This window comes from Meles meles, chromosome X (assembly GCF_922984935.1).
Source record: "Meles meles chromosome X, mMelMel3.1 paternal haplotype, whole genome shotgun sequence".
NCBI lineage: Eukaryota > Metazoa > Chordata > Mammalia > Carnivora > Mustelidae > Meles > Meles meles.
This window is the reverse complement of record NC_060087.1, coordinates 132082877-132108042: the sequence shown is the minus strand read 5'-3', so window position 1 is coordinate 132108042 and position 25166 is coordinate 132082877. Positions and strand designations below refer to the sequence as shown.

General features: G+C 53.8%; 1 protein-coding gene across 2 annotated transcripts; it reads left to right on the top strand.

The window, feature by feature from the left end:
* The first annotated feature begins 371 nt into the window (after positions 1-371).
* Positions 372-24640, top strand: MPP1 (MAGUK p55 scaffold protein 1). 2 transcript variants are annotated; one of them, XM_045994565.1, is made up of 12 exons: positions 372-530; positions 11702-11845; positions 12030-12108; positions 12868-12953; positions 14658-14726; positions 16578-16774; positions 18114-18220; positions 19069-19149; positions 19982-20062; positions 22286-22488; positions 22670-22744; positions 24086-24640. In XM_045994565.1, exons 1-12 carry the CDS (start codon positions 387-389, stop codon positions 24260-24262), a joined length of 1443 nt encoding a protein of 480 aa, XP_045850521.1. In that variant the 5' UTR covers positions 372-386; the 3' UTR covers positions 24263-24640. The 2 variants fall into 2 exon arrangements, with proteins under 2 accessions (XP_045850521.1, XP_045850522.1); XM_045994566.1 differs by lacking the exon at positions 372-530 and adding an exon at positions 1055-1234.
* Positions 24641-25166: the final 526 nt, after the last annotated feature.

Below are 25166 nucleotides of genomic sequence, written 5' to 3'. Positions count from 1 at the left end.
TTGTTTTTGCATATGGCAGGGAAAGGTTTTGTATTTTCCCTCGTTCAAAGTAAGTAAGCATTTTCCAGCTTCACTTACTGAAAGTCTTTGTCGCCCGCCGTCCCGGCTGTATCACGTAGCAGTCCCGCACCTCTACGGTGTGCTTCCGTGTTCTGTTCTGTTCCACTGCTCACTGAACACGTCCCTGCGCTGGGCTCAGACTCTTCATTTTGACAGCTCTTGCTTCTTTCCTTTTCTGCTGTGTCTATGTCTCTCTCAGCTTTCTACAGTACCTTTGGGCTCATCGTGGGGGAGGGCGCCATCAATCATGGGATCTCAGCTTCTTCTCCGAGAAAACAGGGTGATGCGGCTCTAAACTCTTGCCCTCGGACTTTTTCCTTTTGACTATGAGCTCCTGGAAGGTCCAAAGATTTTATGTGGAGGAACAAAGTGCTGATAACACTGTAAGGTTCCTAGCTGGCGGTAGAGGAGGCCAGGTTTTCAGCAGACGTGTTCGTGGGGACAGCTGGAGCCCTGCAAGCGCAGTAAAGGTTCGTTTTGTTCTGAAACCCTTCCCTCAACAGGACTCCTGTTTTACCACCACCAAGGCATTAGGGCGCGAAGGAATGTAGGTTCCCTTTGCTTCCCCTGTTCCCTCAAAATTTTTGTGGCATTAGCAGTAGGAGATGTGGCCCGAGACAAGGAGAAAGAGCTTGCTGTTGGGAGCAATCGGGCCTTTCATCACTGACTCGCAGACAGCAACGTAAATCACAGGGTACCTGTGGCCCAAAGAGCCTTAAAGGCATTTTCGCAACGTTCGGGGCCCGCAGAGATTTCTGGGTAAAGCCTGCAGTTGAAGGGACGTCTTCCCTGCAGCCCCATGCAGTAGGCCTCGGGTGTGGGCCGAGCTGGGGACCCCTCCGCGGTGCGAGCGCGCTTTCCTTTACACTCCTGAACCCTTCTGGGTCAGCCTCAGGGGCGGGGCGGGGGGGTAGGGGGCGGGGCCTAGGGGGCGGGGCGAGGGCAGTGCTCCACCTCCGCCCCGCCCCGCGCGCCGCCTCCGCCGCCTCCGCCGCCCCGCAGGCCTCGGTTCTCGCACTCCCGGCTCCGCACGGTTCGCGGCTCTGCGGCCTCGCGTTCAGCCTCCGGCCGGATGACGCTCAAAGCGAGCGAGGGCGAGGGCGGGGGCAGCATGCGCACGGCGCTCTCCGACCTCTACCTCGAGCACTTGCTGCAGAAGCGCGGCCGACCCGAGGTGAGAGGGCCCCGCGGTTCCCCGGGCGCGGGGTGAGGGGCCGGGACGGGGCTGCAGGCCGCGCCGCCCGCCGCGGCACCTGCGGGCTCCCTGGCCCCCGCCCCCGGGATGGGGTGGGGCTGTTCTCGGAGGGGAGGCCGAGGCGGCTGCCGGGGTCGACGTGGAGGACCGCAGGGGCGGGGGGTCGTTTTCCTCAAGAGCCCCTGGTACGTGGAAATTAGGAGAGGCCGCGGCCTGTGCAGAGCGCTGGTTAAGGTCAAGGAAAACTTCTTCGTGGACGGAAGTCAGGGTAAGAGAAAGACTTTTAGGAGCGGATCCCAGAAGAGGAATCTGCCGGCTTGTTGTCGCTGGCGGTGTCGGGGTCGACAGAAAGGGCCGTTAAAACCCAGGTCTGCCTCCAAAGCGCTCACTCAGCGTCCCTCTGCATTTCGAGAGGGCCCCTTGTGCTGCCTCTGTGTATTGTCCGGTGGACAGGCACTCCCCGGATTCCAGAGGTGATTCCTGGAATGGGTGGTAGATAGCTGTTAACCTCCATCGCCCAGGATGCCCGGAGAGGATGTTGATCGTTTTCGCATTCTCTCTCGCAGTTCCGAGTGTGGATTTCACCCCGGAAAATAAGGTTGTCTGGTAGACATGCACCATCAACACCCTCCCTGGGTGACTCCTAACCCAGAATATAGGCCCAGCAGCCCCTCCGCGTAGCCTGGCCTTCCTCATGGGCTGCTGGTCAAGCACTATGAGTAAATGTCCACAGACAGAGGGAGAGGCACAGAGAGTGAGAGCCAAGCGTCAGCTGCACTGTCCACAGGGACCATGGCCCAGAAGTCAGGCTGAGTCTCCTTCCTAGACTGCAGGATAGTTCAGGACACAGCTATTTCTGCTCACTGTTTTTTTTATTTTAAATGTCTAATAAATAGGTCCTCAGAAATGTCTGTGAATCAATAAATGACTGAAGAGGTGGACATTAGAGATTTAGCGTAAGCTTCCACTTGCACAGATGAGGACACTGAAGACCCACAGGAAAGCAAACAGGAGAGCGATAGACTGTTTGGGTCAGTAGCTCAAGGAAACAGCTGATAGGCATCGGCGGCTGTTCACACCTGTGTGTGCTTTCCAGCCATGATGGCGGGATTCTAGGCTTGACTGACTGCGGGCGTGAGTGAGTGGGGGACACAGACAGAACTGGAAGGTACGCAGAGAAGTACGGAGTACTTCTGGGAGCTGGGAGCGAATCGGGATCTAAAACCACCTGGCTCCTCCGAGGCTTGCATTCTCTATAATCAGTTCACTTGGCTGAGCCTTAACTTTTTAATAAAATCTCTTTATTAAATTGACTTCTGGCAGCTTTACTGAAGTGTGATTAACATACATGTAATTCATAAATTTATGCAGTCTGTTCAGTAAGACTTGGCAAATGCATAGAGTCATGTAACCATCACCCAAGTCATGAAAGAGAACATTTTCACCCTTCAGAAAGTTTCCTGGTAGTCCCTTCTAGTCATTACCCCACCCCCAGAAACCTGGAAATCACCCTGGAAACAGGCTGAATTTTGCCATGAGCATTTGGCCTTTCTGGGACTGTCTCATAAATGGGTTCCCACTGTATGCAGTATTTTCCATCAGGCCCCTTCCACTCGACACAGCCAGAGTCCCACATACAGCTAAACGACCAGACCTTGTACAAACCGGCCTGCGCTTAGGGACAGGCTTGAGAGACTGCCTGCCCTGTGGAAGAGAGGCCCGGCCCTACAAGGCTCTGTTGTGGTGCACACCTTTAGCATCCACGGGTTGGTGGTACTGTTGAGTTCCTCCTCAGTTATTGCGCATGGGCTGCTGGCTGGCCAGTTTGGTGGCCGTAAGGATCTGAAGAAGATGGAAGAAAGTGTGCTAAATCCTTCAGCAGAGTAGCATCCAGATTGGCCACAGTGCGGACGTTGGAGGGAGAGTCTCCAGTGATAGCTTGAGGTTCATCTTCCCTCTCAGACTCTTATCTTTGCTGTCACCAGGGGCTCTGCCTCTCGCTGTGTGTCAGGCAAGCTTCTGGGCTCAATCTGGGCTTGTGCCCAAGATTTCTCTTCTCTGTCAGATGGACGTCTTTGGAGAGTTGTGCATATGGTGACAGGAGATAATGCTTTTCCAACACTTGGAAGTTCCCTAGTACTTTCAAGATCTCGCTAACAGCTGCCTGTCCCAGGGCATCAGCACATTTTGCCGTCCCAGCAAACCTGTGATGGAGTTGGTGGCTTTGATGGAATTCAGAAAATGACGCTGAAGGCTTCATTTAAGGGGAATGCTTTCTGTGAAAGTTCTAAGGACTCAAAACCCAGTTTCACTTTTTTAAAAAAGATTTTACTTATTTATTTATTTATTTATTTACTTACTAGGGGGAGAGAGAGAGAGCGCGCACAAGCAGAAGGAACAGTAGAGGGAAAAGCAGGCTCCTACCCAAGCAGGGAGCCTGATGCAGGCCTCTATCCCAGGACCCTGGCATCATGATCTGAGTTGAAGGCAGATGCTTCACCAACTGAATCATGCAGCTGTCCCCCAAAGTTTCACTTCTGACTATAGTTCATATTTAATACTGAAAAAGTATGGGGGCGCCTGGGTGCCTCAGTCTGTTAGGGGTTAAGCACTTGCCTTGGGCACAGGCCCTGATCCTTGTCCAGCAGGGAGTTTGCTTTGTGCTGTCTCTTTGAAATAAAATCTTTTAAAAATAATTTTGCAGCAGATTGGAAGTATAGCCCGTCTCCCGTATTTAAGTATATTTCTTTTATTCGAGAAACTCAGAAGCCATCTCTGGCCTTATTCTTTGCAAATACAATTAGGTTGTGGAAGTCCTCTTGCACCCCGGTCAAAACAGCACTTTCCCGTGCAGTAGTGCGTTGAGAATCTCTCAACATTCCCTTGGGCCTGTCCCACCTTGGGAAAGGATATAATAAAAAAAAAGACAGGCCCTAGGTAAGCATCTGCTCGGATCCGGCTTGGGCAGGTTCCCGCATTCCGCCATGTGGGCAGCGGACTGTCGTGCGCAGGCTCGCTGCTGGCCCACTGTGCGCAGGCGCAGATGCAGGTGTAGCAAGCGGTCGGGCTGGGGACCCGGCCTCTGGCCGACTCCGGGTTGTCGTTGGGGAATGGCGCTCCAGGCGGGCCCAGCTGCTTGTGCGAAGCTGTGCAGGTTCTTGTGGACTGTGGCCGTCTGAGTGTGATCATTCTTCATGGTGGAAAGTAACATATTCCCCCCCAGTTGTGACAGTCAAAACATGTCTTGAGACACCGTCAAATGTTCCCCGGGCTTGACATTTCGTTGGTGCAGAGATTTCATCCCTAAGTAGGGAATTACTCAAACCTTTCAGTGTTGCTCAAAATGGAGGTCCCGGGTGTGGAGCGTAGGAAGGGAAGAGTGAGTCTGCAGGGAGGGGAGGGGAGGGCCCCCCCCCCCGAGGGTGGAAATGGGAAGAAAACCTCTGAATTAGGGAACCAGAATTTTCTTGTCTGATTCTTCCCTTTTTCCTTTCCTTCACATAGAAGAAATACACGTGCCTGCATACATACGTAGGTTTTTGCTCAAAGTCACCTTCCCTGCAGGAGAGGGAGCCTTTGCCTCTGAACACCGTACATTGGGTAGATAACGCGTTGGAAGAGGGTCTGCAGAGACTTGACCTTCGGCTGGATGGCCGTGTGTGTTGGCAACGGATTTAGTGCCTGAGAAACAGTGCGTCCACTTAACGTTCGATTGTAAGGTCGTTCTGGCCGGAAACTCCTGTCCCCGGCTCTTCCCCGGCTCTTGTCGTCTGCGGTGGAGGCACTGGCGTGTTTCTCTCTGCTTTCCCTCGGTTTTCCACCGTTCAGTCCTCCCGAAGCGGCCGCGGGGGCCGCCGGCGCCGTGCGCCCCCTGCAGGCCGGCCTTGCGCAGCGCGGCGGCGGCGAGCCCCAGGCAGGCAGAGCAAATGTTTGTTCCCGCCTACGCGCGCCGTCGCTCACTCTGAATCCGGGCTTTATTCCCCCCTCCCCCCTCCCAGCCCACGCCCCACCCCCGCCGAGTTTGTTTTTCATCTTTCTAAATCCAGCTTCCTGTGAGCCGCGGCCTCTGCCCTGGGAGCCCAGGCGCAGATGTTTCCTCGGAAGGGGCTCTCGGGGCGCGCGGCGTGTTTCCTCCCCAGTGTCTCCTCTGCCACCAGAGCCCGCCCTGCCCCCACCAGGGTTCGGGGGCCTCCGGGCCCCCCCGGAGAGGAAGGCAGCGATTTTCAAGTTTAAAGCGAACTCTAGGACGTCTGCGTTTATTACTTGGTCAGTCACGTGGCGCTGGTGGCGATGGCGTCCGTGCCTCAGAGTCCCCCGTGTCATCAATGAGTGTGGCCCCAGCTCCTGTCCTAGGTGCCTGTGCGGAACTTAGGTTCCAGCCCAAGGGGACAAACTGGACGGCATCAACAGTCCGGTGTATAGCTCCCGGAGTGGAATGCATCGCCAGCTGTGCAAACAGACAAGTTAGGGCAGATCAGGGGCCAGGACAGACGCCTGGTATGCGTTTGTCCGAAGATGGGCAACTTAAGAGTCCCCAGCAGGAGGCGAGCGCCTTCCCCTTTCTCCTAAGCTCCCTGCAGGCCGGCTGCATAGCAAGAAGCCTGGGATGCAAGTTACTGGGGCAAAACTTGGCTCCGAATCCCGATTCTTGTCTGCCCTTCTATCCGCTGCTCCTCTTCGTTCCCCTCCTCAGAGGTCAGAGAGCCTTCATGAAGCTCCATTTGCTAGTTGTGAGGAAAGCTGAAAACCCAGTTCCGTGTCCTTTGAGCACTTACCGTCTAAGATGACCTCAAACTTGAGAGAGACTATCTTTCCCATTTCTCATTTATGTTGCATGAATGAATGAATGAATGAATGACTTCCCCTTACAGTAATGAGCTGCCGAAGGACAGACAGCAGGACGTAACTATGTGAAGATGTCCGGCGCTTCACGTGGTCACAGACCCACAGACTGGAGCAGGGAATCACCTTGACTCTGTGTGTGTGCGTGTGTGTGTGCGTGTGTGGACACAGACATAAACGGTCAGTATATGTGCGTGTTTCCTTGCTCCCACAGTCGTCTGTAATGAGGAGATATGGGGGGCAAGTTGGAGGAATTTGCCATGAGGTGAGATTGAGGAGTCGTGCAGGGACATTTCCCTGAAGCCAGCCGGGCCCTGGGGGGTGCACAGTGGCTCAGGAAGATGGGGCTGCTCAGGGCCAAGTTTGCTTTCAGAAGCCTTGCTATGACCAGTAAGTTCTCGAGTTAGCACTTTGGGGATGTCCGTTTCTCTTACTCACCGCTCGCAGCTGCCGGGTGAGTGTCACAGTGACTCCGTCACCGCGGGGAACACCTTGACGGGTGAGCACATTCGAAAGAGCGACCTTTGGGATAGCAGCTCTTGAACTTTGCCACCTGGAATGTGTTCTGCCTCTGGTGAGCTTTGCTGAGTCCTTACTTTAAAGGCTGACGTGGTAAAAACAGTCTTTGCGGTACGGCGGAGTAACAGGAACGGGGGGTGAGCGCCGCCGTTATCTGCCTGTTCCAAGTTCACTATCACGTAGGCTTCTTCTACTTCCAAGGGTCAGTCTGTGCTCTGTGGACTGAGACTTCTAATCTCTCACTGCGGGGCACATGCCGCAGGGTCCCACCGAGCGTTACAGTACGGGGTGGGGAGGGGGAGACGAGGCCGCGGGGCCTGACTCGGTGGCGCCCGGCGTTAGCGTGCATGACCACGACCACAGCGGCAGTGCCTCCGGCCCGGGTGGGACGCGCAGCTTTCTCAGCCCCCCCGTTGGTGGTGGTGAGACCTTCGTAAGTGAGGGTCCAGGACAGTCTGGAGTTTGATTTCGTGCTCTGAGGCCAGAAATGTGACACGTGACCCATCGCCTTGGGACAGCAGTCACACAGTCGGTGTCCTTGGACTCCTCGTTCCAGAACACGTGCAGACGGTCAGGGCGTGCAGAGCGCACAGGTGGCGAGTTTGAGAAGGGGAGGTCACCCTTGTGGCGGGACTCTGCCTCTCCCGTGCTTTCCTGAGTCTACTCACGGGAGGTGTGCAAAGTCACGCCCTGTAGCTGCTTCGCTTTGAAGAGCGTCAGCCACGTGGTCCTGGGGCAGCGTTGGCCGTGCTTTGAAGAACTCTTGGGTCACTGTCGTGGCCTCTTACGTCCTGAAAGCCGAGCTCTCCAGCATGTCTTGTCGGCAGCCATTCTTTGGTGGCCCTCCCTCTCGGCTGTAGTCGGGCTGCACACAAGGGCTGCTTGCCGGCCGCGCCCCGAGGTGTGTTTTGCGCACAAGTTCAGTTCCGTCTGGTTCCGTCTGTGGGAGCTCAGTCGTCACACCGTCACACCGTACCAAGCCGCGCGCTCGACACCGGTACAGCGTGTGAGTGTGCTTCGGTGCCACAAAGACCTCTGTGGTCCCACCCCTGGACAGCCCTGTGTCCCCTCGTTCCTACCATCCCTAGTCCTTGGCGACCACTAATCTGTTCTCCATTTCTATAGTTTTGTGAGTCCGTTATATAAACAGACTCATAGAATACGCGGCCTTTGGAGGTGGACTTTTTTCACTCCTCAGAGTGCCTTCGAGACCCATCCCAAGCTGTTGTGTGTGTTAGTCGTTTGCTCCTTGTTGTGGCTGAGAAGTGTTTCGCGGTCTGGATGCGCCACAGCCACCTGCTGCAGTGACCAGCGGCTTTTGTGCGACCATTTCTCTCAGGGTGCTGTTGCTGGGCTTTAAGGTAGTAGTTGTTGTTTGTTTCCAAGAGTTTATTGACTTACTTGTCAGAGAGAGCGGGAGCAAGCGAGAGCGAGCGCTCAAGCAGGGGGAAGGGGAGCGGAGGGGCAGAGAGCAGCGGGGGCCCTGGAGGAGCGCGGCCTCCCTCTCCCTCTGCCTCTCTGGCTCTCATGAGTAACTAACATCCTTAGGAAGAAGGAAAGAACAAACGAGCGGACCTAACTCTCTTCCCACGTGGCCGTGCCATTTCCCATTCCCTCCAGCAAGCCCGAGAGAGTCACGTCTGTGTGTCCTCACGTGCATTTAAGGTTGTCGCTGGTTTTATCTTCGCTGTCATGATGCGCGCGTGGTAGGACCTCACTGGGTGTATAGTTTGCATTTCCCCCCGATGGCCATCCTTCCTTCCTTGTTGTCTTCAGGGAAATACCTGTTCCGGTCTTCTGCCCGTTGTTTTTTAAAAAGACTTATTTATTCATGAGAGAGAGAGTGCGTGTATGGGGAGGGGCAGAGGGACAGAGAGAATCCCAAGCAGGCTCCACCTCCAGTGCGGAGCCCTGTGTGTGCCGATCCCAGGACCCTGAGATCGTGACCTGAGCCGGAATTAAGAACCTGAAGTCCAATCCACTGAGCCAGCCCAGGCTTCCAGTCTTTTGCCCATTTGTTAATTAGATGGTTTTTATTTTTTAATTAATTATTAATTTGTTTTTAATATTTAATTTATATTTGTATTATATTTTATTTATATATTTATATTTTATAAATTTATTTTATTTTATTTTACTTTATTTTATTTATTTGAGAGAGACAGAGATAATGAGAGAGAGAGCACGAGTGGGAAGGAGGGGCGGAAGCAGACTTTCCGCCAAGCAGGGAGCCCAATGCGGGACTTCATCCCAGGACCGTGAGACCATGACCTCAGCTGAAGGCAGAGGCTTAACTGACTGAGGCACCCAGGCGCCCCAGGATTTTATTTATGTATTTGTTGGAGAGAGAGCACAAGCAGGAAGAGAAGCAGAGGGAGAAGCGGACTCGCCGGGAAGCAGGGAGCCCGATGTGGGACTCCATCCCAGGACCCTGGGATCATGACCTGAGCTGTGCTGTGCATTTCTGGCCGAGCACACATGAATCAGTGTCCACTGGCCTGGCCCTTCTTCCTGCCTTGAAAGCGGGGAGCCGAGGGCCAGATGGGCAGTGTTTGGGGAGCTCTTTTCACCTCGGGCCTCATCTCTTCCGTTTCCTGCGCAGGGACTCCTGAGCCCCAGGCTGCTGTGGTCTGCTGACGGCAGAGTCCTCCGAGGCTGTTTCTTCCGGGAGCGGGTTCCTGGCTTTGCTGTCCTGACTCTGTGAACTTTCTCATCCCTAACGCCTTCCTCATGTTTTCTTTTTGTGTGGGTTTCTGTTTCCCTCCCCCTTTTCCCCTTTCTTTCATTTACACAGGCTGCCAACTTGAACCTGAATCACAATTACTTAGGACGCATATTATCTTGCCTGAGCAGAAAGCAGTGTGCTTTGTAAGGCTTTGGAGAATGTAGGTTTTCATTTGCCTATAGAGAAATTAATTAAAAATGAAGGGATGCATGACATTTTGAACGCTGCCCATTTTCTACAGCCGTGGCTAAGGGTGACCTGTTACTCTCCTCGTTTTGCAGATAGGAAACAAAAAGCACAGAGAGGTCAAGAAACTTGCCCAGAGTTAGCCAGGTGTAGCAGAAAGGGTCAGCAGCTCAAACCTAGCGTGTGTATAGCTCTGTGCAGAGGTTTGCTACGTGGTGCGCGTGCGTGCAGTGGTAACCGTGTCCCTAGAGCATCTCCTGTGCTCCCAGGCGCCCCACGTCTGCTGACTACAATGCAGTCCCATTTTCATGGCAAGTTCTGCAGGGCTCGTGTGACGTGTGTGTCATGTGAGTGTTTTAAGCTTTAGTTGCTACACAAGCCCCATTCTCCACACTTCCCTCTTTTGAGGCCACCCAATGACTAACACTCCTTCAGACCTCACAGCTTATCAGAGTTTCTAATGACCTCTTAGAAAGGGTGAAGTAAATTAAAATTGAAATATCATTTTATATTACTTCATAAGGCGCGCCCCCTATCTTAGGAGATGCGCGTCTGTCTACAGGCCTCTACCCTCTGCTCTTCCAGTGCTTTCCCCCTCTAGGCCCGTGGCTACTCGATTCACTCATTCCGTCACTTCTAGTTCTAGGTAGACACACTCACACCTGGGGATATCCCCACGGCCCCTTCCTCACCACTTGCTGCATCCCTAGTTAGGAAATCTTCCTTCCCCATCGTTTCTGAGGGCCCCCCTCCCTGGGTGTGGCTGGAATTTAGTTGCCATCCATTTTGAGCTTGTACGTAGATACTGAATTTGCCCTTCCATAAACCAAGCTCGGGCCTGTTCTTCCTCCTTTGGTTGGCCATATTGTTTGTGACTTACTGTTTTATCTGGGGTGCGTGGTGGACTTGACCTTCCCCACCGTGCTCGTGCTTACCACAAGCTCTGGGGTACTTCCACATTAATGGACTAGAAACATGAGGAAGGACCGGCAAAGGAGACGGAGAGGGAGCCCTTCCGGAAGAGCGATCCAACCATGTGGCCGCAACCCGTTATTCCCATTGGTGTGTGGTAGCAGATCAGTCATCATACTGCTGATGGCCTTCAGACGTCCTTCCAGGTTTGGGCTTTTAAGAAAACTGTTGAGCTGAGAAGGGCACAACATCACTTGTGTGGAATTCCTACCAAAAATGTACAACCTCAACCTAATCATGAGAAAACATGGGGCAAACTCAAATTGAGAATCTACAAAACAGCAGGCCTGTCCTCTTAAAAATGTCAAGGTCATGAAAGACAGACAAAGGCCGAGGAGATTTTCCAGATTAAGGGAGGCTAAAGAGATGTGAAAACTGAATGCATTGCGTGATCCTGGATGCTGGTCTGGGGAAGAATATATATAGCTAGAGAGGACATTATTGGGATGCTTGATAAAATTTGTAGAGAAACCGGGGACCAGATATACTATTGTATCAATGCTAAATTTGGGGGGCACCTGGGTGGCTCAGTCGGTTGGGCGTCTGCCTTCAGCTCGGGTTGTGATCCCCGGGTCCTGGGTTGGAGTCCTGAATCTAGCTCCCTGCTTGGTGGGGAGTCTGCTTCTCCCTCTCCCTCTGCCTGCCACTGTGCCTACTTGTGTTCTCTCTCTATCTCTGTCACATAAATAAATAGAATCTTCTTAAAAATGCTAAATTTTCATTTTTGAGAAATTTTTTGTTCTTAGAAAACGCACGGAAGCTTTTATGGGTTAAGGAGCATGATGTCTTCAGATTATGTTCAAATGGTTCCGATTATTAAATTTCATAGTATTTTCTTTTACAACATAGTGCTCTGATGACATCCGCAGCCACATCTCTTGGTGCACACGGCACGTGGCTGTGCATGTCTGTGGAAGGTTGGGAGAAAAGGGTCATGGCGGAGAGGTCATCCTGGGCCAGCGTCAGGCTTCAGTGGTATTGTCATCATCCTGGGCCAGGGGCTGATCCTCGATGCCCAGTTCTCTTCCCGTTTGTAGCGAGCTGGATAGACGTGTTGGATGATAACATTTATAAGTAGCTCCCATCGGTTTAGATGCCAAAGTTGTGAAATAAGTGTTGGTTTTCGGAGCCTTCTAGATTGCAGACTGACGGCAGGCCTCTGCTGCTCCCTTACCTGTTGCTTTGTTGTTCGGACCGGCCAGGCCGTGGCGCAGCAGGCGAATGCGGTGACCGAGGACATGTACACCAATGGCGCCGCTGCCCCAGGTAGTCCGACCCAGGCCAAAGGGCAGGAGGTACGGAAGGTGCGACTCATACAGTTCGAGAAGGTCACGGAAGAGCCCATGGTAATGTCATGCCCTAACGCCCCGCTTCTTCACGTGCCTGAGTGCCCGCGTCCCCGGCTCTCTCCTCCCGGCAGCGCTCATGCCTCCTCCTGTCGCGAACCCCAAGTACCCACGAGAAGTCTTCCTCCGGAGAAACCCCTTCAGCCGAAAATAACGCGTGCCGCCTGCTTTGTCCTCACCGCAGGGAATCACGCTGAAGCTGAACGAGAAGCAGTCGTGCACGGTGGCGCGGATCCTTCACGGCGGCATGATCCACAGACAAGGTACCCGGGGCTCCGGGGCTGTGCCTCCGCCGACGGCCCCAGCGAGCGGCGCGGGACGGCAGGGTCGCCCTCGCGACCGGGGCATCTCCGTGCGCTGGGGGTCAGGCCCACCGGGTCCCGCGCTCCTGTCCACGCTGGGGTCCGCGGCCCAGGTCTGAGCGGTGACCCGCACAGCCGCTGCGCCAGCCCGGACGCGCGACCGGGACCTGGACCACCTCGACTTCCCGGCGCTAACGGTTAAAGGGAAGATACACATTAAACAGAGCATTACAACGGACGGTTGTCACTTCTTCACACGAAGGGGCCGTCGGTTTTCTGATGCATCGTTTGGTAAAAGCTCTGTGTGGCGGGGGGGGGGGGGGGTGACTGTGTCTCAGTGGCCGTGGTCGTCACTGCTTTGCCGCCAGACTCGTGCCAGCCTCTGAGCCCTGCCCTCTTGGGTCCGGACTGTTTTCTACCCAGGGCGGCGCGGATACTGGTCACTGCCTCGCACACAGACTCTAACCGTTGGTTAACTTGACCGTTAGGTAGCGGTTGTGGGTTTTAGCTAAACGACAAAGAAACATGACACTCGCCAAGGACGTGGTGCCTTTGTTCTGCTTGGTCCACGAAAGTGCCAAGTTCTGGCCTTGGCACAGCCCTCAGGGGCTCAGAAGAGCGTCCCCTCCTCCCGCGGTCGTACGATGTGCTCTGGGTCGCGCCTGCTTCCCTGTGGTGCCTGGACGTGCTCTTTGCCGACGGGGTCTTCACTCTGTGCAGGCTCCCTTCACGTCGGGGATGAGATCCTGGAGATCAACGGCACCAATGTGACTAACCACTCAGTGGATCAGCTGCAGAAGGCGATGGTGGGTATTTTCTGTGCCTTTATGTTTGTGAACTGTGGATGCCCGTTGGGGTCGGCGGAAGGTGTTTTCCGTCAAGTCTTTGGGGCCTCACCGAGGGGACTCTTCCCACCGCTGATCTCTATTCTGTGCAGTGAATGACCGTTCTCTACCTTCATCTCGTACATTTCTAAAACAAGGCAAATGGCCTGGAGTATCTCCCTAGCAGGGACACTGGACTGGGTGTCAGAAAGCATTGGTCTTTATTGGCAGCTCTGAAACCCGGCCGTACTTGGGTCTAGCCTTACGAACAGGTGAACTCATTTCTCTAAGTCATCTGCAAACCACAGGTAGGAGTCCCTCTGCACAGCTCGGTTATGGAGAGTGGACGGGACATTATAAATGGAAAGGTGAGGGGTGTCTGGCTGACTTAGTCAGAAGAGCCACGACTCTTGATCTCGAGTTCGAGCCCCACTCTGAGCGAGAGCTTGCTTCAGACAACCGAAGCAGACCCCACCTGGGGCGGTCGGGTGTGGTTGGCCGCTGCCTGCGGGAGCCACCTGTCAGGCATTCAGCAGGGACCAGGGCTGTTGAACCAGGGAGCTGGGATCTGCTGTCATGAAAAGGCCTCATGTGGCACCTGGCCCGCTCTGTGGGAGGAACGGGTGACTCGATCTCAGGCTCGGGAGTCCGAGCCCCGTGTTGGGTGCACAGTCTACCTAAAAGAACAACAGACAACAACGACAACTAAATGAGGTGTACCTTTAGAAACAACCCAAGTCCTGTACATCGTATACCCAAGGACAGAGCCTCGAAAGACCTGAGGCAAAAACTGCTAAAACTGCAGGGAGGAAAAAAAGAAATCCCCAATTCTCGTGGAGGATTTTAGTATCTCTTCCTCACTGATCAGAGGAAGCACCCGGGTTCGTTTTGAACCTGATGCAAGCACACGGCATCAAAGCCCATGCCCGGGGCCTCGTGGGCTGATAAGCTCCCTGCTGGGGCGCTGGGGGGCTCCAGGCATGACCCTGGGGGCTCGGTCTGCCTGCTCGGCGGGGAGTCTGCTTCTCCCTCTCCCGCTCCCCCTGCTTGTGCGCTCTTGCTGTCTCTCACATAAATAAAATCTTAAAAAATCCTGAACATCCATGCACCTAATGACAGAGCTTCAAGTAAATAAATAATTAAAATCTTAAAAAAAAAAGATGTCTATTGCAGCAGATAGTGAAATAAAGTTGGCCACCACCAACATGCCCAGTAACGGGGAGTACGGCTGAACGGACAGATTATAATCTGTATAAAATCTGACAGAGTATAATCCCATTTTTGTTAAAAGCAGCCAAAAATACATACATATGAGTATGGACCTATGTACAAATGTTTGCAAATGTTTTCTTTGGCATGGAGAAAGGTATGGGTATATGTGGGCCAGATTCATTTCAGTTTGTCTGGAAACCTTTTAAGGTTGAGTGTGGGGAGGAGGGAAAAGTCATTCGCTTTTTCTTCTTTATTCTTTGTGCATCTTCAAGTTGTTCCATTGGCTTATAGGAGCACATGAGACTTTGATATTGGAGAAGGAATTGTCCTACAAAGTTTCAAAGTATACGATAAAGATGGGTGTTGGAAAAAAAAAACACTTTTGGGGGATCTTCAGGGCGAAAATAAGACTTTATGAAACCCCAGATCATCTATTATATATCCATTATAATTTTATTTCTCCTTTCTCAATAGAAAGAAACCAAAGGAATGATCTCATTAAAAGTAATTCCCAACCAGCAAAGTCGTCTTCCGGCACTGCAGGTAGGTGATGTCGTTTGCTGAGATTTGACTGAAATGACATGACACGAGTGCAGCTGCCTGGGGCTCTCTGAACGCAGGTGCAAACAGGCAGAGCTTCCTTCTGTAAGGAGTAACCGATGTGAAAGGAAAGAGTAAATCTCTTTATTCTAAGAGGGAAATGGGCAAAGCAAATGAACACATGATAATTCACAGGAGGAAAAATACAAATGGACATCGAACATGTGAAAAAATGGCCAGTTTTACCAGTCAGCAGAGAGACACAAGCAAATTGGCAGATATTTTTAAAGATTTTATTTATTAGAGAGAGAGAGAGCATGAGTTGGGAGGGAGCAGAGGGAGGGGCTCAATGCCAGGACCCCAAGATCATGATCTGGGATGAAGGCAGATGTTTCACCGACTGAGCCACCCACGTGCCCCACAAACTGGCAAATATTTGTAATATTAAATAAATAATATTAAATATTTATAATATTTAAATATTACAAATAAATAATAAAAACAGTAATAATAAAATAATAATAATAAATATATTCTATAAACTTATTATATATAAATTTATATAAATATAAATTTATTATATAAATAAATAAAATAAAAAAATAACAAAAACAGTAACAAATAGCCCGGGCACTGATAGCGCCAGAGGAAACTTACTCAAAATCCGTGGAGACTCTGCCTCGTACACATCGCTCCCCGAGAAGCAGTGGGCCCACGCCCAGTCCGCAGACGGCTCGGCCTCGGTAGAGGAGAGTGTATGGATGGGCCGTTGGCAGAGGAATGTGTGTGGGAGTGTCCAGCGCAGGTCATTTATGTTACCGTGGCAAAGTTTTCTCTTTGAACAAACTTTTAAAACTGAAGTTCGGGTGTATGTGGGTGTGTGTACAAAACGAGAGTGACTTTCACTTGTCCAGAGATGGGACATGGCTAGGCGCCCCTGTACCCTGACTTCTCACGTCGAAGATAGCTGTCGTGCCTTGGGGAGGGAATGTAGAGTGACTCGGTCCTCACCGTGGCCACTCGACGTTGCGTCTGTGCTGTTGCATAGGCAACTCCTTTTTGTTCATTTGCCCCAGACCCTTGCCAGTACTTTTCCCTCACTTTGGCCGTTGTGGCTTTAATCTGCATTTCTCTGGTGACTACAGTCTGCTCCTTGTTTTACGTTTTTCTCCATTTGGATGCCCTCCTTTGTGAAGTAGCCGTTCCGGGCGTTTTCTTTCGGCTTTGTAGGCGCTCTATGGATTCTGGCTAAGGATCTCACCCTGTGTCTGTCTGAGACGCGCCTTAGTTCTTCTTAGTTCTTAGTTACATTCGGAGACATTTGCCATCAGAGCCAGTGGGGCCTGTGTGTTTGGGAGCAGGGGAGGGTGAGGGGAGGACCGTGTTCCGTAACAGCTCTCAGTGCTTTCCTGTGGAGATAGAGTGGCTCATATTTTCAATTTCTTGTGTCGCTTTTGGGAAATTGTGTTTTGTAAGGGATTTGTCAAGTGTATTCATGCGAAGTTGTTCACAATATCTCCTTGGAGCCTTTTAAACATCTCTAGGATGTCTACCTATCTTTTACACAGTGGTTTTTATAGTTGGCCTGCTAATATCATCAGTAGATGACTGCACTTAGGTAAGTCCTCATTCTTGGAAAATTAGCTTGGCCCTCATATCGCAGTCTTGTAAATAATGCGGTATACTTCTCCATACATCGTAACTGACAACTTGTGCGTAGAAGGGCATCATGGAGACGAAGGGTAGCCATATTTTAAGACCTTTGACATATTCGTAATTGTTTAATGTACCGTGAAAAGATTTCCCAAGGAAACATGCATTTCCAATAGTGGCTGCTTTGTCCTTACTTTTCAGATGTTCATGCGAGCCCAGTTTGACTATGATCCCAAAAAGGACCATCTGATCCCTTGCAAGGAGGCGGGGCTGAAATTTGTTACTGGGGACATCATCAAGATAATCAACAAAGATGACAGTAACTGGTGGCAGGGGCGGGTGGAAGGTTCCTCCAAGGAATCCGCAGGATTGATCCCTTCTCCCGAGCTGCAGGAATGGTGAGCTGCTTTTGTAAGGGTGAAGGGGACCAGTGCGGGAGACCCAGGCTCGCCACACGTGGTCGCCTAGCTGCACTACTCTGTTTCTCGGCCGAGCCAGCCTCCAGCCTTACCTGGAGTGACAGCTGCAGCGGCCGCAGCAAGCCGATGGCTTGGCTCGCAAGCTGGTACGGGTAAAGGACCCTGAATTCTGGCTGACCTCATCTCTGGGGATGACCCCGTGGGAGTCTTCCAAACCACAGCCAGTCCTACAGAAGTAAACTCTTCCAATTAGAGGAACAAAGGAAGGGCATCTGGCCGGCCCAGTCGGTAGAACGTGTGGCTCCTGGTCTCAGGGTTGTGAGTTTGAGCCCCACGTTGAGGGTGGAGAGGATCTAGAAATAAACTCTTAAATTTGGAATTAGAGCAAAAATGAAATATAGCGCCAGCCCTGAGTGCTCATGGTGACAGACCCAAATAGGTTGGCTGTGGCTTCTGGGCCATTTTCAGAGGCAACACGTGTGAAGAACACCACGGGCAGGAGGCTGAGGAGGGCCCGGCAGCGGCCGCTGTAGCTCAGCAACGTGTGCCGTCATGAGTGGGGTCTGCTGAGGCCTGCCTGTCTGCGGGCAGCACACGCTTCATCGCGCTCCAGACAGCCCATGAGGCACTTCGCAGACTCTCTCTGCGGCTCCCATAGTGGCTCTGCAGACGCACCTCCCATGCCTTTCTGGAGAGTTCATCCAAATACCTGGCATTGGAAATGCATCCAGGACGAAGTGACGCCCCTCCCGCCATCACATCCTTCTCAGTGCAGCCCGACCGTTCGAGCTGGGCTCCTCCGTGCTAGTCTAAACCACGCTCATCGCAGACCCAGAGCCTTCTATGCCCAGGGAAGGGGTGGGGTGGGCAGCCGAGGCGGTACCAGCAGAGACACCGAGAGCAGGAGCCGGGGGCGGGGCATATGAGAGAGACACAGAGACTGGAGAGAGGGTGAGAGCTCCACACACAGGCTGAGAGGCAGACACAGAGAGACAAGATAGCGGGGAGGGAGAGAGGGGCGGGCTGAGAGCCAGGAGGGGCCTCAGAATGGGAGGGGACAGGATAAGACACCCGCCGAGGGGTGTAAAAGATGGGAGAGTCAAGGACAGCACCGAGGTTTTGGCAGATTGGTCTGGAGGTTGTTCAGTTTGCAAGATTTTATTATCAAGTGATCTCGCCGCCTAACCTGGGGCTCGAACTCCCGGAGCTGATATCTGGGCCCGCGGGCTTCCCTGGTCTGGAGGGTTGGGTGCAGGCGGGCAGCCCGGGCTTTTGCGCTGAGGCTCCCCTGACATTCTGGGTCATCTTGTCCTGCCAGGCGGGTGGCAAGTGTGGCTCAGTCTGCGCCCAGCGAAGCCCCCAGCTGCAGCCCGTTTGGGAAGAAGAAGAAGTACAAAGACAAGTACCTGGCCAAGCACAGCTCAAGTAAGCTTCCCGGGCGTCCCCTCTGCTGCGCGGCGGCTCGGGGGATGGTGTCGCGCGTGGGGGGACTGTCACCACAGAGAGCAGGCCGTGTCCTCTGCTTTCCTCTCATGACATCATTCATCTTCCCAGTACGCGGGAAGGAAAGCTGCTGGTCTGCTCCCAGCTGCACGTTGTCCTCACTCCTCAGGTAGCCAGCCGAACAGCCTTCCAGAACTTTCTCAGTGTGTCCGTGCCATCAGCACGACCAGCTCATGGTCTGAGCAGCCCCAGAAAAAGGCGTGTTTTCCCGAGAACTAATTGAGATTTTGGTTTTTTAACCTACCGTGGTAGGTAATAGAAATACACAGAAACTGTAAATGGCTTCAGCCGCTTGAGTACTCGTCCACCGTCGAGCTCCCGCCCCAGCCATTGGCTTTCCTGATGCAGCTGTGTCCGCCGGGCGGGTCGGGGACACAGAGGCTGGGCAGCCACGCGGGGGTTCTAGAGGGTTCGAAGGGTGAGCATCCAAGGAATCCCCGTACAGTCATGCGCGGCTGCGGGACGTGGGATGAGCCAGGCCCGGAGCCAGGGCAGCGGCGTCCGCAGCGCAGAAGCGTGTGCTCGGCCGGCCCGGCCACCGTCTCGTCCCCGCCGACAGCAGCCGCGCAGCAGTGTCCCAACTGTCCCCTCCGTCCCCCGGCTAGCTTACATGAAGACAGCAGGGGGGGCACTTAAGGCTCTTGCTGCTGCATCCATCCCAGCATTCTAACACCGAAATACAGTCAGGTCACCACGAGTCCAGGCCACGTGCCCCCCGCAGCCTTCCCGGCTGTGCCCCGGGCACATCGCTCGGCCTTCTTTGTCCGCAGTTTTTGACCAGCTGGATGTTGTTTCCTATGAGGAGGTTGTCCGGCTCCCTGCGTTCAAGAGGAAGACCCTGGTGCTGATCGGTAACTTCTCCCGCTGTCGCGCGGCTCGTTCGGGTCCATCCACCCGCGCTGTGCGATGCCCCCGCCCGCCCGCCAGGAAGGCGGGGAGGATGCAAAGGTGGAAACGGGGTACAGTCTCGGGTGCTCCGAGTCCTCACAGGTGTGCCTTCAGGATTTAGCCTCCCAAGTGGCACGGCAGCTAAGTAGTTCGGGTTAGTTAACCCCCACCCCGGCTTGCAACGGTAGTTGCTTCGAGGAACTCTAGTACGGCTCCGGAGAATTTCCCAGGAAAAGCGCTGCTTTAAATTCAGTTCCACTGGGACGTCTCGGGGGCTGTTGGTGCAGCATCTGCCTTCAGCTCAGGTCATGGTCCTGGGGTTCTGGGATCGAGTCCCGAATCGGGTTCCCCACTCAGTGGAGAGTCTGCTTCTCCCTCTGCCTGCTGCTCCCCCCGCTTGTGCCTTCTCTCTCTCTCCCTCTCTCTCTGTGTCAAATAAATGAAATATTCCCAAAAAATCAGTTCCACTAATTTCAGAGAGTTCAGTAAAGCAAGTATCTTGAGAAAAGACACAGAAAACCCCATGTGTTAGCGGCTGCTCTGGAAACAACACTTACGTTCTGAGTCCTGACCCTCGGCCCTTAGAGCCTCCTCTCCCAACTGGGACACAGGGCTTGGAGCCCCAGACCCTGCTGGCCCCTTCCTGATCCCAGTCTGGAAGCCACACCAGCTCACTGTCACCCACGTCCCATTTTGAAGCCTGTCCCCACCTTTGTCTCTGGGGGGAAAATGGAACCCTTGATGAGAATAGTAGCCTGGTTCCCGTCTTCAAGCCTTTCTTGTCTCCATCCACAGGAGCCAGTGGCGTCGGCCGCAGCCACATTAAGAATGCCCTGCTCAGCCAGAACCCAGACAAGTTCGCGTACCCCGCCCCATGTGAGTGCCTCTGCGGTCCTCCCGAGTGCCCTTATCTGTGTGCGACTTTATCCTACATGTTTGATGATAAAAACAGAACACAGTTGGGAAGGATGCAAGTATGTGTACGTAACTGCTGTGTTGCTGTTCTCTGCGCTGTTTGCCTGCATAGCAGAGGCTGGTGAAGATACTCTCGTCCTGCTCTAAGCAAGCAAGCAGCGCTGCTGGGCTGCCCGGCTGGCTCGATTGGCGGCACGTATAGCTCTGGATTTCTGGGTTGCAGGTTCAAGACAAGACCTGTGTTGGGTGCAGACGTTCCTTACGGATACAATCTTTAAAAAGTTCTTACTTTGTTCATGTTACTTTATATTACCAACATTTTCTCATGTGCCGAAATCCTAGTCCTCTGAGTGGCTGTAGCTATCCACCACTGCTTGACTTCTAGGCTGCCTCTGATTTTCCAGAAATGTCTTCTGAATCACAGCAGCGCTCGGGAAGGGCACAGTCTGGGCAGTCGTCCTCAGTAGAACAATCAGGCCAGTGGTCAGGTCGGGAATCAGAGGCCTTGCTCTCCCAGAACCTGCGTAGTCTGTACTTATCAATGTAGGAAACTGGGTTCTGTGTTTGTGTGTTTCTAAGATTTTATATATTTATTTGAGACAGAGCGTGTGTAAGAGAGAGAGAGAGAGAGAGATCACGAATAGGGGGAAGGGGTAGAGAGAGAAGCCGACTCCCTGCTGAGCAGAGAGCCCGATGCGGGGCTCCATCCCAGGCCCCTGGGATCATGACCTGAGCCAAAGGCAGAGGCTTTAACCCACTGAGCCACCCAGGCTAAAAACTGAATTCCAAATCTGCTATTAGTATTTTTTTACTCCTTGCTTCTATATTTTGCCTTTAGGGATAAGTGACACGCCAGGGGCAGAAAGCAGACAGCCCTGGGTTGAGGAATGAGTGGGAAAGTTTAAAAGTAGAAATAACTAGTAAAGAAGAGTTGTTGTTTTAGAAGATGGGAAGAGAGAGGCCCGAGCACTTGTGGATTGAGAGACAAGCAGAAGTTGCTCAAGACAAGGGGGTAGGGGGCTTCATGAACATGGGATGCAGGAGACGTCCACTGGGAACGGGTGCGAGGGGTTGTGTTGCAAGCCGTGATATGTGGAGCACGTTTTAGAGGACAATTTATATGAATAACAGTAAATGTTGTGACTTAAGAATGTTCCAACATTTAACAAAATGAGTTTGAACCAAACCAAAGTACTCTTCTTTCCACGCTATAAAAAGGAAATTTTACATACGCTTTCAAGAAATCCTAACCATAGCCCATAGATCTGCTTTAAAAATATAATCGGGGGGGGGCGCCTGGGTGGCTCAGTGGGTTAAGCCGCTGCCTTCGGCTCAGGTCATGATCTCGGGGTCCTGGGATCGAGTCCCGTGTCGGGCTCTCTGCTCGGCAGGGAGCCTGCTTCCCTCTCTCTCTCTGCCTGCCTCTCTATCTACCTGTGATCTCTCTCTGTCAAATAACTAAATAATCTTTAAAAAAAAAAAAAAATATAATCGGGGGGCGCCTGGGTGGCTCAGTGGGTTAAAGCCTCTGCCTTCGGCTCAGGTCATGATCCCAGGGTCCTGGGATCGAGCCCCACATCGGGCTTTCTGCTCCACAGGGAGCCTGCTTCCTCCTCGCTCTCTGCCTGCCTCTCCGCCTAGTTGTAATTTCTCTCTGTCGAATAAATAAAATATTTTAAAAATATATATATAATCAGGGGCACCTAGGTAGCTCAGTCAGTTGGGGGTCTGCCTTCAGCTCGGGTCATGATCCCAGGGGCCTGGGGTCCAGTCCCATGTCGGGCTCCTTGCTCCGCGGGGAGCCTGCTTCTTCCTGTCTCTCTGCCTGCCGCTCCCCCGGCTTGTGCGCTCTCACTCTAACAAACAAAATATTTAAAAAATATATAATCAGCTGTCCTTTCCCCAGTTCTGAGCTCTCATATTCCTGGGGCTGGTGGTTTAAGCGGTATGGCACTTCATACAGGGAAAGGGACAGGAATTTTGTACAGCGGGCTTTGCCTCTTGAAGGTCCAGTACCTTCTAGATGGACAGGGCATTTCTTACTCTGCGGGATCCTGTGAAAGAAACCCCGATATTAAACTCTGCACCAAAGGCAGCTGGTATTCATGGACAGAAGCCATGGGCCAAGGCCCTAGGGGACGGTGAGGACCCCCAGTTTCATTGGGCATTTGGCTTCTTGTGCAGACACGACACGGCCGCCCAAGAAGAACGAGGAAGACGGGAAGGAATACCACTTCATCTCCGCTGAGGAGATGGCCAGGAGCATCTCCGCCAATGCGTTCCTGGAGTTCGGCAGCTATCAGGGCAACATGTTTGGCACCAAATTTGAAACCGTGCACCAGATTCATGAGCAGGACAAGATCGCCATCCTTGACATCGAGCCCCAGGTGGGGAGGCCTGGCAAGGCGGGCACGGATGAGGTTTGGTGCACGTAATTTTGGTGGAATTCTCTAAAACCAGAACAGTTGTGCCGGGAAGGATGGAAATAGCGCTGGGTTTGGTGATGCTCAGAGAGATGTTTCAGAAGGAAGTCATCAGGGCGGCTAACTCTGGCACTTCCTCTTCTAGACCCTGAAGGTTGTCCGCACGGCAGAACTGTCACCGTTCATTGTGTTCATCGCACCTACTGACCAGGGTGCTCAGGTGGGAAGCCAGGGTTCCGCAGGGCGGGTGGACGTTCATTCTCCAGGTTCACCAGGACTGGGACATCAGTCCAGAGCTCAGCCTGTGACCAGACCTCCCCTGAGCCTCCTGGCTATTGCTGCCCTTCTTCCTGCAAGACCAGGAAGCCAAAGGGCATGGGGCGCATTTGCTTTACTTGGCAGACGCTTCCTAAACCACTTGGTAGGCCGGCGTCCGCGCCAGCTCACGGACGGAATAAATCAGGAACAGTCCAAGGTCCACAGGTGCTGGGGGCCCAGGGGCAGAAATAGGCACTTTGGCAGATCCTGACGCTGGGGCAACGTGGGCTTCAGTGGGAAGGACAGAGATGGCGCTGAAGCCACCACACCGCCAGGGGTGTAGCGTAGCTGTGGGGAGAGAGGAAGAGCTAGGAGGCCAGGGATCTACTGAGAGGGCCGCCCCTGCTCAGCACACCTCGGAGTTCCTGTCCCCGCTGTCGCCGAACACAGCGGAGCCCCGTATCCACGTGGTTGAGCTGCTTCAGCCTTCGTGGCCACGTGGCATCCCCCGCGCACGTGTGGCAGGACCGTTCGTGTCACTGGTCCCATCCGGCCGTCCTGGATCCTGTCGGACTCGGTGGCCGGTGTGTGTGGCAGGGTTGCCAGGTCCTGGAGTGCTTGCAATGGGGACTGAGAGCTCGCCGGGAGGGCGCTTATTCCCCCGTGCGGGAGCGCATTACTGGTTACTGGTTTGACTGGTCTCCTGGGGAAACAGAGCCTCACCACTTTCCTCTGTCACCGCTAAGGGCTTGCGTGTCCTCCCGACTGTTGAGGGCCGTTTGTATCTCTCCTGCCAACTGCCTGGTCCTGTCCGTAGCTCGTTGCTCTTGGCTCATCAGCCTTTCTCCCACCGCTTTCTGGGAACTCAGGTCCGGCTCAGTCGCCGTCCGTGATGGGCGGGCATAGGCATCGCTCCCCATTCGACGCGGCTTTGGGCGCTCCTTGCGATGCAGATGTTTTTATGGAGTTACGTCTTTCCACGGCCACTCGTTTAGGGTTCTAGAAACAGGGCTGGGGTTGTATGTCACCGTGGCCTTGTCCCAGGATGGCCGCTGTGGCGAGCAGCAATGGCGAGACGCTGCTCAAGTCCCTGCGGGGCCGCGGTCCCGCCTCGTTCGAGGGCCCGCACGGGCTGCGGTGGTCTCGTCTCCCCGCGAAGGCCTCCGGGGCTAGAGTCGTGAGGCCGGGGACTCTGAGCCAGGAAGGGGTCCCCACAGGCAACGTCCCTCAGAGCCCGTCCGCAGCCTGTGGGGCTGCCGTGCCGGGGCGCCCCGCTCCAGCCCCGCGTGTCGTGTCTTTGCAGACGGAAGCGCTGCAGCAGCTGCAGAAGGACTCGGAAGCCATCCGCGGCCGCTACGCGCACTACTTCGACCTCTCGCTGGTCAACAACAGCGTCGACGAGACCCTCAAGAAACTGCAAGAAGCCTTTGACCAGGCGTGCACGTCTCCACAGTGGGTGCCCGTCTCCTGGGTTTACTAAGCTCGCAGGAAAGGGGCACCTGCTCCGGGCCCTTCCCTAGCGGTTGCTCCGCTCTCCGGCACCTGCTTTGTCTGCGCTTGTCCTACCTAGGCCGGCGGGGGTCAGTCTTGCTCAAGTTTCTTGGCTGGGCTCTGATTTTCCTGAGAAACGGAGCCCCTTGACCGGGCTTCCAGACGGATCTCTGGGAATCTGAAGCCCGTAGTACTATCAAAATGCAACTGCTCATCAGAAAGGGCGATGGCCTCATTCCTTAAAGCCTCTCCCGCGTCTCAGCACCTGTAACCTTGACTTTCTAACATGCCAGACCGAAGCGGCTGTGCAGTAGGATGTCTGCTCTAGGGAAGCCCTCAAAAGCAATAAAACGTTGCTGTGTTAAAATGCCGAGACTTTGTCAATCTCTGGGTCCCTGGAGAGGGAAAGGGCACCACCTGCGAGCCCCCGAGGACGGCATCCACACCAGCTGCCTCTTCCTGGGTTCGGAAGTCGCCCTCAAGCACGCAGAGGCCAGGGCACCCCGAGCTCCCGTGAGGGCGCGTGCAGGGCAGGGCGCCATGTGGTGCTGCGTGTGGACTGGAGCACAGACATGTGACCTGTCACACAAGGTGGCCGGCAAAGGTGTGATCAGCCCATTCTTCTCTGGCAGCCGTTCCTGTTTTCTCTTCATTCTCCAGACGTGGTTTCCAGAGCAGCCCCACGACCGGCTGCCCGAATTAATCCGTATGCTCACCCAGCAGCCGGCTGCTGAGACACAAACCCGTGCCCTCCCGGCGCTGGGGCCCACAGACAGGCACACACGCAGCCTCCTGCTTTGACCTGCCACTGGCTTTCATCCTGACCTTTCCGGTGAGGGAAACCCAGCCCCGGGCCTAGGCTTGGAATCCCTTCCCACACACACCGGCACCTC